Raw genomic sequence first — 12,305 nt, 5'->3', positions numbered from 1 at the left:
ATCAAATGAAGTGTCTGAACAAAAGGTTAAAACCCCTCTCCAACATCATGTTGCAAATATGATACAGCTAATATGAGATGAATGGACTGTGTACATGCTAGTTTTCTAAGAAGGAACATATTCTCAGTAGAGTACAACCACCACCATAGTGTTGCTATGTACAAAAGCAACTTATTACCCACACATGGCTTGCTAGGATGGGAAATGTGTATGCAAAGGAATGCTGAAGCCACATGTGTGGTTCTTGGACCTCTGAATGGTTCTTGGAGCTACCAGTAGCAGACAGTGTGTTGCAGCAATGGCACTCACCTGACCTCTGATCAGCCACACTGCAGCTGCTTACAGGGAAGGAGAGTTAAGTGTGGTGCAAATGCACCAGCAGAGCCAATCTGGCAGCTCTGCTAGTGTGTTTGCACTGCACCAGCCTCCCCTTCTTCCTAGTAAGCAGCTGTGATACAACTTGTGAGTGCCATCACCCCACCCAACCATCTAACTAGGAGTTACATGTGCTGTTTCTGACATTAGGCTGGCAGCCATGCATGGAACTCCAAAAAGGAGAGAGTTATTTGAAGTAGACACAACACCCAGACATATAGGAAGGTGGGTTTTGATTCAGACTCCCAATTCATTGGAAACATACAAAGGATCCCATAGAAAATCTACTGTTGTACATCCATTATATCTAAATGTGGTGTAGTCAAATGGAGCTGAATTAATACTTTTAACAAATATTCCAACTATGAACCATGCAACAGATATGCAACTTTGAAATGCAAAAACAACATCACAGATTATTTAGATTATAGAGAATAAAAATTTATTTGCTATAAAATCAATTTTATTCTTACTCGCCTTTCCACCCTATTAAAAATTGTTATTGGACATTCCTGGAATTTTTGGACAAATTTGTCTTTCTGTATTCAATTACTTCAACACACAATTCCAAATATCAAGAAGTGAGTGAGATTCAAAAAGATGACAAATCCTTCAGGGCTAAGTGACAAATAAGATTTCTGTTCTGAAGTCTCCCATTGCAATTAATATTGACGTTCTAGGCCTCAAGGTTATGCTCAGTACCTTAATGCCTTAAAGGTACTGGCTAGAGATCCTGGTGACTCCATTATGATATAATGAGGGGAAAGCTGCACAAGTTAGGGGAAATAAGTTGAAGTTGGTATTCTGCCTTATCAAACAGTAGACCACAATTGGGAGACAGGTGATGTTGGTGGTCGCCCATCTGAACCGGGCAAAATTAAGCAATCTTGAGCAGAGGAAACATGACATTTTTATCTTGTACCTGACCATTAAAAATAGAGAAAGAAGAAAATGTATGCTTAATTATGCTTCAAAGACATCAGTAGCTCATTGCATTTGTGAGTTCTAGTCCCAGTTCCGTGCATTGTTTTTTTGCTTCTTCACCTCTGATGAAATTGGATTGGTGCAGCTCTCTTACACGCCACTCTTCAAGGCCACTTCTTGTTGGTTCTGCGTTTCATCAATTGCCTGGAATTCATCTGTTTGGTTTTCTGGCTTCTCATCATGCACCAAATGAACCATTTCCCGAGATCTACTGGCTTCTCCATTCAAACCACCCTTGTTTTTCTCATTTATGCCTCCTTTGCCATTGTTGATAATAAGTTTTTGCTTCTGCCCACATCTAATGGAAAGGGGAAAACATAGGATGTCAAAGCACACAATCACATACAAAAGTGAAGTAAAACTCACCAATTCTATCTGGGTTAATCAAAGCTTTAAAACATAAGAAAAGTCCAGCATCCTGTCCTCACTTTGGCCAACAAGATGCCCATGGGAAACCTGCAAGTATGCATGTAGTATTTTATCTTGTGATATTCGAAGAAAAACTATGTTTTCAGTTAGGATGCCATTTTGATTTATAGCTTCCAGACTGAACCATTTTAAAGGAAATGTTATCTGCATTTGATCATGGTTGGTCTGTGCTTGTCTGCTTCTTTCAAGACAAAGGAAGAAAACAGCAGCTATGAAAGGTCAGAGACTATCATTAATTAGTAAACGTTTATGTCCACACTTAGATCCATGCATCAACTTACAAACTAGCAGGAAATACTTCTGAAAAGTACCTTCTGTGTGGTAGATAAGATAAAAACAACAACAATGAAGTAACGTGACTTTGATAGGATTGGAATGCAGATTGCAGCCAAGGTAGTGATTCTCAGCCCAGAGTCAGTGGAGAGCTGTCTGCTCATGACTCAAAATGGGTTAGCAGTATAGGATCATCTACAGTTACAGGCAGGTGGGTGCTTTGCTGCGTGGCAAAGAAGCCCACAAAAGTTACAAGCCTGCAATTTTTACTATTGTGCTGACAGCTGGAAGGAGGAGGACGAGGAGCTCCATCTCTCCTCTAACCTACTGCATTTCTATACCGGGCCCAGAAGACAGGGTTTCCTTCCTTTGGCAGCCTACTTGGCTTCTATGCTGGTTGCATAGGATGAAAGGAGAGCTCCATCCCTCCTATGCCAACCTGCTCACTTGCCTGCCTGCTCTCACAGTGGCCAACTAGATGCCTATGGGATGCCCACACGCAGGACTGAGCATCCTTTATGAAAATACTTGTATAGTGCAATTTCATGTCAAAGGAAAAAAACACACATTAAAAATACATAGTTGACAACTTCTCTCTCCCTCTCATCTATCTATCCATCCACACACCCACTATAAAAACAAGAAAAATTTAAACTTACTGATTACCAGCTTACTATTACAGTTGCAAGGTTAAAAGACATTCAGATGCATAAAGAAGTTCCTTCATTGCTTACTTATTTAAATATTTACCAGCCACACTTTTGTATAAATGCACTATTGTGTGCCTTGACGTGTGCTTTTCAATGGACATCTCTTGAAAGAAGGAGCTGCTTTCTCCTTTGTATTATTTAAAGATGTCAGATCTTGGAATTTCCCAGCAACAAGACTAAAAGAAAGTTCTGGCACTAACCAGTGGAAATTTACAAAAGCCATTCCTTACCTCCTTCGACTGTTCACAGCAATGCAAACACCAAGTATCAATGCCAGTGCCAAGAGAGAAGCAACTACAATAAGCCAATCTGTGGGTGGAAGTTCGAGGGGGGGGGAAAAACATGGAAACTTTTACTGGCTAGTCATCTGGATAGAGAGTTGACACAGTAGTTGACATAGTATCATTAATAACCCCACTTTACTTCCTTAAAGGACCCATGCTTATTGTTTTCTTTCAAAGTATGAAGCAACAGAGTGAGGTTTCCTCTCAGGTCTGGCTCACAAATATTCTTTCCTCCCCTGCATGCCCATATAAATGGCAAAAATAACTGTATGGAGACTCTTTTGTGAGAAGTGGGAAGCATACAGAAACCTGATCATAACAGCTGGTACACAGCACTGCTGTGACTAAGAAAATGGCTGCTGGTTGTTTCCAGGTTCTTCCTTCGTTACGCTAAGATTTCTCCAAAAGTCTGTATCCACATACATGGCTCCATGAAGGAAATACTTGCAAGGAACTAGCATGGTGCTGCAATATTATTTTTAAAGGTGCCTGCCCCCGCCCCTGGACTCCCCATCTCTGACCCAGATAGGATGAGCTAGCAAACAACAATGGTGCTGAAAAGAAACAGTAGTAGCTGCTGCCTCTTGCTTCCTCACGGGCTCTGTCTGGCAGTGGCAACTAGCAACAATGACACTGAGGGAGACCAGTGAGAGTGACTTGCCCCTGGGCTCCCCAAGAACTGATAACTAAGTTCCTGAGACTTTTCCTTCTGTTTCCTGCTACACTGACCTTGCAAATACATGACAAAAATGAAGCCACTTTATAATGAATCTAGTGGCCTATGTAACCAAGTGTTTTCCTTGTCTGCCTGGCAGAAGATCCTGAAATGTAAGGTGACGGTCTTGCCTGGACTGAACCTTTAACTTAATTTCTCAGTGATTTAACCTAAGAAGTTCTACATGCAAAGCATCTAGAGCTGTGGTTCCCAAAGTGGGGCGCACGCCCCACACGGGGGCAATTTGAGAACGAGTTATTAACAGTTAATGGCCTTTTAGGCTTCCTCCACGTGAATAGGAGTTCACTTCTTAAATAATAAGAATTATATGTCACCGGGGTGGGGAATCAGGATTTTAGAGATGCTGAGGTGGGGCATGGCCTTAAAAAGATTGGGAACCACTGACCTAGAGGCTCACCACTTCTAGTGGTGGCAGTGAGAGGAGCAATCACAAACCAATAGGACTTTATAATAGACAAAAATGGTAAAAGTAAAGACACCAACCTGGTATGATAGCCATTCGTGGCTCGCTTTTTGGCGATTCCCCTGTCTGGTCAATGTGTGTCCCTCTTCCAGACCCCTTCGGGTCATTTGGGTTAACACCTAGATAAAAAACAAACAAACATGCATTACTCACAAAACATTAGAGCTGTGTTATATAAATCTGGAGCCCTTGAGTTTTCACAGACAAAAAAAATACATGATATTGTCAAAGGAAACACAGGTGTGTTGAGTTTCATAACAAGGCCCTATTCCTTGACATTGGAATGGTAAAGTACAAGGATACAGCAGTGCTTAAGCTCCATATAAACCACAGTTTCCTCAGAGCTTTCATTTGGGTTTCTCAATATCACACCTTGTTTGCCAACCATTTCAAAAAGCCTTCTTTTGTAAAATACTGGCAGGCTATGCTAAGGAAAGGGAAAAGAGGGATCCATTACTCTATGAAAATTAAAATCAGTTTTCCAAACCATGATAAAATGCTTTCTTCTTTTAAATTTCCAGCTAGTGGTATTTTTTTTTTATTCTTTAGCCCTGTATTTTGAGTTCTATGAAGTGTATCCTTGTAGCAATCAGGGTGAAACTGCCTTTCCATAACACCACATACACTTATCAAATGCATGCAAACGCCGCAGACGTTAGCTAATATTGCTATGTGTAATTGTTTGTAGTGACACTTATAGAAATATGTATTAATCTGTTACTAATTTGAAAATAGTTCCCATAAGTGAGAAAAGGGAGAAAAATCAACTAATACCCGAAACTGGAGTGACAGAAAGATTGTTGAGAAACGATCACACACCTTCCTTCGACTAGTGCAAACGCATTCATTAAAATCAGAGTTTGATCATGCATCTTTGCAAGAAGCCATGAAATAAACAGAATGTAATCACAGTAAGATTTCCATCTAATAGCTATTTGTTTCCACACCACATTTCCCCAGGATTTTGATGTATGGAAAAGTAAAGGTTAGCTGAAGTTCCTGGAATTTATAACTCTTACTGGCAGTAGGCGATGATGGATGTCTGTCAGAACCACTGTCAATTTCAGGAAAAACTCCAGGTAATACATAATCTTGAGTGCCATTTACAACAGGCTCATCTTCAGTGCTCCATTCAGGACGCAATCCATGTAACTGTGGATCTTGTGTTGATTCTTCAGTTTTGGTTCCATCCTTTGAGACTACTGCTGTTGTAATGATGGTTGAATCAACTATTAACTATCAATTAACCTTGAAATTTGCAGAATTAAAACCGTTTTTTTGTTTTACAAAATTCCTACTATACTGAAAGTTTAAAAAGAACAAAATAGGGAAGGTTGCAATGTTTCTGATCTGCTCTTGAAAACTTCCAGTAGTAATGGACAGAGACTCAAGTGATCAACAGCCAGAAGCAGCTCAGATCAAAGTAACATTGGATCCAAGGACCATTTGGCAAAAGATGCCACATTAGAGTGTGCATATACATGGAAATATTGTCTAATAATAAAATTCATGCATGGCTCCTGCTAACAAGCCCATTAACCCACACCACGCTTGGGAAGTAAGGTGTTGTCATTTCCTTCCCTTTTTCAAAACTTAAACAAACCCACTGGCTCAAATTCAGTCCGATTTTTATCTCTGCAGAGATAAATATTCAAGAAATGTAAAGCACACCAGCAGTTTGGAAAGCCCAAGAATATGCCAGGAACAACAAAGTGAAATGAATAATCAATATATCAGTTCTTACTACAGATATTAAAAGATGCTCTAATTGTCTACCTAAAAAGAAACACTAGCCACTGAAACTAGGAAGGAAACGAGTCTCTAAAGTACGCCAAAAACTTCAACACATTGCCATCTTTAAGCAAGCATCCTGCAAAATCTTATATCTTGGCACTAATACTGACATAAATACAGTATTTAAAGACATCACTAGGCTCTCAAGTAGGAGATGTAACAACAGACAGTATAATAGATACATTTTGTGAAGGATCATTAGCTTCACATGATAGCAAAATGACATAATTGAAACAATAAATGCAAATATTTGCAGAACGGAATAGAGAAATCATGACCTAAATTGTTTTAGAAAATTATTCCCCTGTACATATCATACACTCCCCCCCCCCCCGCAAAAAAATAACATATGTAACAGGAATAGTTGGGAAACAGTCAATTTGATCACAACTCAAAATGCAATACTCCTTCAACAAATTTATGTTGTATAAACCTGCAGTGCCTGGCAAACAGACAAGTACTTCTCACAATCTTGGTGGCTATCAAAATGGCCATGGCTATCACAATCACATGTGCTCCCTTAGCCACAATTAAAGAATATTAAGCAAGGAATTTTGACAGGGAAATTTCAAAACTGAAGTTCAAAGATATGGAAATGTCATTAGGCTGCAACTGCTTACAAATGATTTTATGACATTATTTTATGAGGTGATCTTCACATGGGACAGTCCCCAAGTAGCAACTTCAACACATTCGTTTTACCAATAAGGTCCTGGCCAAGGTAACAATTTAGTTTCTGTTCCTCAACCTTATATAAGTTCAGGTTACATGCAATTTAATTTTCTGTGTCTGTTTTAAAATAGACACGAAAATTAACAACATGAGATTATCTCACCTAAGATAGACAGGGTTAAAAGGAATCCCACCACCATTCTACTGAATACCTGTATGATCAGTATTATTTTTTTGACTTATTCCTCTTCGAGGAACAATTCCAGGAACTAAGACATCTGCTGTTGATTTCGTCGTGTATTTGTCTTCATGACCCCATTGCCTCACTGGTTCTGGGGTTGAATCTTCTTTGGCCACATCTATGGCAATGGTAAATGAATTGAGATTGTAAAAATAGCAAAACTATTAGCTGCTTTTCACTCTGATCCACTGACTTCTTACTCTACCAGCAGAATATTTCTATCCAAACAACATGCTGGGATGCCAGATTTGCTACAATCAGAAATTCCAAAAGACTTTGACAGTGATCTGGCTTCCCCCTTGGTTTTATTTTCTGACCCAACATCTGACATCACCAGCTGACACTGACAGTTGATTAGGCATGCAGAAAATTTCATCAACTTGACAATGACATTTGTGTTATATACTTTTGATGGAAGAGAAAACTATTCATGAGCTACAGCCAAGTACTTGTCAGTTGTGGATGAGAGCCCACGTTCTTCAACCTTCTGCTCTCTACTCACCACTCCCTTTCTCACACACTCATTTCAACTCTTCTACAGGTTTTAACTTGGGCTAATTTTATTATAAATCATGTCATAATTAAATGATCATCACAGCAAACATCATTATTTGACTCTGGGTGATTGGCATATGCAAATAATAATCATAATGAATGAGATATAAAGAATTAAAATGTAAGACTTAGTTTCAGAACCATATTTGTATATCTTGTTTGTTTATGTTCTACAAGCTCTACACATGATCAGAAATTTAAACCAAAGGACATTATGCCCTACAGACTAGCTTGAGAACAAAACAAAACATCAGCATAGAAATATCTGGTAAGGTACTATCAAGTTCTTGTGTCGTGGAATGAATGCTATTGTCTATATTGCCAGGCCTGTTTTTTCTGGAGCCTGCTATATAAACTTGATGGGAGGAACATCTCCTTTAAATGGGGTTTGCATAAAATCAACTCTTAGAACAGGAGTTGTTCCTTATTATTATTAAGGAATAGCAAGCTTGCCTCTAGTGAGAGAACTTTTAATTCTAATTTTCAGAAGGCTATGCCTCAGTATAATTTATGCCCTAATCCCTATTTTGAACAAATCACTTGTCCTTGTCATGTATCATTGCCTAAAAATATCCCCATAGGGCACTTTCAACTCCCAGAGGCTAGATCTAACATTCAAAAGTTAAAATCAGAGGATTTCCTAGAGCATGAGACATCGATCCCAAAGAATCAGTCCCTCTCAAATTGCCCGAAAACAGCAACCTTATGTTAAAAGGAACAAATAATATTCTTAGGTTAGAATTCCAACCTTAAAATCTAGACATTAATCAACATTTCCATTTGGTGGAAAGGCGGGGTACAGATTTAAAGAACGACAAATGCTTTGTTTCAAAAACAGTGCTTCATTTCATACATTGTGATGAAATGAATAGATTATTCAGCGCAATACCTGTTTGTTTGCTTTCACTATCTGAATCAACTCCCATCGGTATACCATCTCTAGAAGTATTTGTGGGATATATTTCTTCAGCATCCCAGCCTGGCTGATGAATGGGAGGTAATGGTTGTTGAGTTGAGTCTTCATGATCGTTGTGTATGACAGCTGTTTGGTGAATCAATGATGAACTTAGGTTTGGAGGTGTTAAAATACAAAATGATGGCTTTTGCAAGCCACTCCCCTCCCAATAACTCACTGCGCAATTTTCTCAGCTTTACTCATATTTACATGCAATTACATTTCTTGTGCACCTTACATGTTCAACTATATTTACTGACTGAAAATAAGAATCCAGTTGTGAGCAATGTGATTCCCCACACCATCACCAATCACCACATAATTAAGAATGGATCTGCCACAACTACCTGTATGATAGAAATTATCTATGTTATTGTTTCCAGCTGGAGGAATAACTTCTATGGGTACTTCATCCTTCGTGCTGTTTGTAGAATAATCATCTTCTCTACCTGATTCATGATGTATATCATGTACTGTTGGATCACGAGTAGCAACTTCATGTTTGATATCATCACTGGAATCCACAGCTATGATAATGATGGTTGGGTTAATGTTAAGTGTTCTGTAACATTTGCAGAACTACATCCCACATGATTTGCTTAGCATCGCATTTAATTTTTTAAAATTAGTATTGCTAATGGATATCCATTACCACATTTTAGTGGATCTCAATGCAAATTTAGTTTCCTTACAAACCCAGGACACAAAAGGAATATAATTCATTTGGAATATATCAACAGAATGAAAAAACAAAAATACACACTTCCTCTTTATAGTTACATGAAATGTTTTCTTTTTATTCTAACTTTCTGATAGAGGAATACTACTAAGTAGCAAGTTATCTCTAGATATTTGCAGTGTATTTTATTGTTACTTAAAAGCTTTACTGTGTGCATGAATGAAAAATGGATGTTCAAGGCTTATACCATAACTATAGGTAAAGGTAAAGGGACCCCTGACCATTAGGTCTAGTTGTGGCCGACTCTGGGGTTGCAGCGCTCATCTCGCTTTATCGGCCGAGGGAGCCGGCGTACAGCTTCCGGGTCATGTGGCCAGCATGACTAAACCACTTCTGGCGAACCAGAGCAGCGCACGGAAACGCCATTTACCTTCCCGCCAGAGCGGTACCAATTTATCTACTTGCACTTTGATGTGCTTTCGAACTGCTAGGTTGGCAGGAGCAGGGACCGAGCAACGGGAGCTCACCCCATCGCGGGGATTCAAACTACCAACCTTCTGATCGGCAAGCCCTAGGCTCTGTGGTTTAACCCACAGCGCCACCCACGTCCCACCTTAACTATAGACCACTGCTATTCCAATGATGCTGGAATCAAGTTCAAATATTATGATTGCATGGCCAGTTCTCATATCAATTACAGACCATTGTACCCTATCATGACACGAGCACCTTCCTTGTTTTGTTTAATGTCAATGAATTTCTATACAGTGGTACTTCGGGTTACAGACTCCGCTAACCTGGAAGTAGTACCTCGGGTTAAGAACTTTGCCCCAGGATGAGAACAGAAATTGCGCACAAGCAGTGCAGCAGGCTCCATTAGCTAAGGTGGTACCTCAGGTTAAGAAAGGTTTCAGGTTAAGAACAGACCTCCGGAACAAATTAAGTTCGTAACCCGAGGTACCACTGTAATTGATTTCAGTAAGATTAAAATTGCAACCTGTTATCTAGCTCAATACAGCAGCCTAATTCATCTAGAACGTAACAAAGAGAATATCTGAATTTTCTTCTTCTTGCTTGTACCTATATGTGAAGTTTCATTTCCATGCACGTATTCAACTGAAGAAATAATTCCAGGTACAAAATAATCTGTTGACGTGTTTGAAGGATGCCTGTGTTCATTGTTCTGGCCAGGATGTGCTTCTTGAGTAGAATCTTCATGGTCACTACCACCATCAGAGACCACAGCTGTCACAATATAGTTAGAGCATTCATTCATTCATTTATTACAATGTTTATGTAATCTATTACGAAATTGTTTACTGAGAGGCACATTACCTGGCCTTCTACTGCACATGGATTCAAGTTACAAGAAAGGAGATTCCAGCTAAACATTAGGAAGAACCTTCTGACAATAGGAGTAGCCTAACAGTGGAATGGACTCCCTTAGTAGGTGAGGGACTCTCCTTCACTGGATGTTTTTAAGCAGAGATTAGATGGTCAACTGTTGTGGAAACTTTTGTTGAGATTCCTGCATTGCAGGGGCTTGGACCAGATGGCCTTTGGGGGTCCCCTCCAACTCTATAATTCTATGGTTATGTATTGGGAGGCTTCTGACTCTTTCTGAATAATGCATACGTTAGCCCATCAGCATCTCTAAAGGGCATGTTGATGGCAGAATTTCCTTCAAAATATTTCAATGAAACAGATTTGTTTAACAAAAACACATTTGTATCTCTACAAGACTATTCATGTACATTTTGTTTTGTTTTTGTAACTTGGAGGCGTAATGCCAAATAGGTCTTCAGCCCTAGATTTATTTGTATTTTACCTGTCCTTACTACTCCACCACTAAATTACTCCATTCATCTGACTGATGCTAAGTCAGTGGTCACTGTCATCCCTGAAAGTCGCAGTTATGGCAATTTATTTCTGTACTTTCTGCATTTATACACCCACCTTCTAACAGTGACTCATAAAAAACACACACCTGGGTTTGAAGGCTAAGTATGGAGAGTCGTCTCCTGTAATTACTGACTCTACTTTTAAGTGGGTTATGAATACCATTGTTTTGTTGCAAATGAATGGAACTTTATTATCAACTGGCAGAGAGAATGAGAGTAGTTGGGATAGCTCTTCAAATGGAGTATGGTGACAATGTGGTACATTTGAAAAATAATACAAAGAATGCAAATTTATTAAAGTTCTATTTCCTGGGAGGTACCTGTATGATGTGTTTCCTTTTCATGCTTCCCTTCACTTGAAAGAATAATTATAGGTGGGATATTATCCATAGTTGTGTTTGTGGTATCTTCATCTTCACTTTCCCACCCAGGATGCATTGCATGTGGTTTTTGTGTGGTGTCTTCCTGCTTGCCATTATCACTGGAGGCAACAGCTGTTGTAATGATGGTTTGAATATTTTTCAAATGTTACATAGGTATCGTTCTTTTCATCAGTTCTTACTAAGTGCTATGTTTGGTTGAATTGAATCAATATCGTATCAGGTTTTTAAGTATAATTACGTTTAGTCTGATGGCATTTACCTACTATGATTTACAGTTCAAGTACCTTTCATCCAACACCAGAAGAATTAAAAGCCATTAGAATTCCTGTACTTGGAAGACACCCAAGGAGATGTTTCCATTTCAAGACTGCTTCAACTTGGAAGAGTTATTTCAGGCAGGAGATAATCTCAAGCAGCAAACAAATTTTGCATACTTTTTCATCACACCATGCTTCCTGTGTTTAGTGAAAGTCCATTTATTTAAATGGAGTCAGGATTACATCTTTACATAGCTTTGAGATAGCTTCTAATTTATCTAGAGAGATTACTGAAAAAAGAAGTTAAATGTTTTTACTATTTTTCCAGTCAATACCTGTGTCTGAACGTTCATTTTCATGCTCACTTTCAGCTGCATGAAGAATTCCAGGCAGCAAATGATTTCCAGATGTGTTTGTGAGATGTTTTTCTTCATTATCCTGTCCTGAATGCTCACTGTGCAACATTGTATCCCGACCGGAATCTTCATAGTCAGTGCTATCACTGGAGACTACTGCTGTTACAAAGATGGCTGGGTCAGTTTTGAATTCTCTGCTTTCACATGCGCTTCACTAAGTGCAATTCTACTTAACCCTAACATGGAAAGTGGAAATCA

At 39.0% G+C, this 12,305-nt stretch overlaps 1 protein-coding gene across 26 annotated transcripts in view; it reads right to left on the bottom strand.

The window, feature by feature from the left end:
* Positions 1-791: 791 nt before the first annotated feature.
* CD44 (CD44 molecule (IN blood group)) overlaps positions 792-12,305 on the bottom strand; it is a 69,833-nt gene continuing 58,319 nt past the window's right edge. For 10 of the 26 annotated variants that reach the window (XM_083601555.1, XM_083601553.1, XM_083601535.1 and 7 more), the window contains 10 exons: positions 12,027-12,206; positions 11,372-11,545; positions 10,231-10,395; positions 8,816-8,998; positions 8,406-8,558; positions 6,933-7,079; positions 5,274-5,459; positions 4,275-4,373; positions 3,002-3,080; positions 792-1,657 (listed from right to left, as the gene is read on the bottom strand). In XM_083601555.1, coding sequence (XP_083457681.1) covers positions 1,450-1,657; positions 3,002-3,080; positions 4,275-4,373; positions 5,274-5,459; positions 6,933-7,079; positions 8,406-8,558; positions 8,816-8,998; positions 10,231-10,395; positions 11,372-11,545; positions 12,027-12,206 — 1,574 coding nt within the window. In that variant the 3' untranslated portion in view covers positions 792-1,449. The remainder of the gene's footprint in view (positions 1,658-3,001; positions 3,081-4,274; positions 4,374-5,273; positions 5,460-6,932; positions 7,080-8,405; positions 8,559-8,815; positions 8,999-10,230; positions 10,396-11,371; positions 11,546-12,026; positions 12,207-12,305) is intronic. The other 16 variants (XM_083601533.1, XM_083601546.1, XM_083601550.1 and 13 more) reach the window with 9 other exon arrangements.

This window comes from Podarcis filfolensis (assembly GCF_964270895.1).
Source record: "Podarcis filfolensis genome assembly, chromosome: 1".
In the NCBI taxonomy this organism is placed as follows: domain Eukaryota; kingdom Metazoa; phylum Chordata; class Lepidosauria; order Squamata; family Lacertidae; genus Podarcis; species Podarcis filfolensis.
This window is presented reverse-complemented; position numbering and strand designations above follow the sequence as displayed.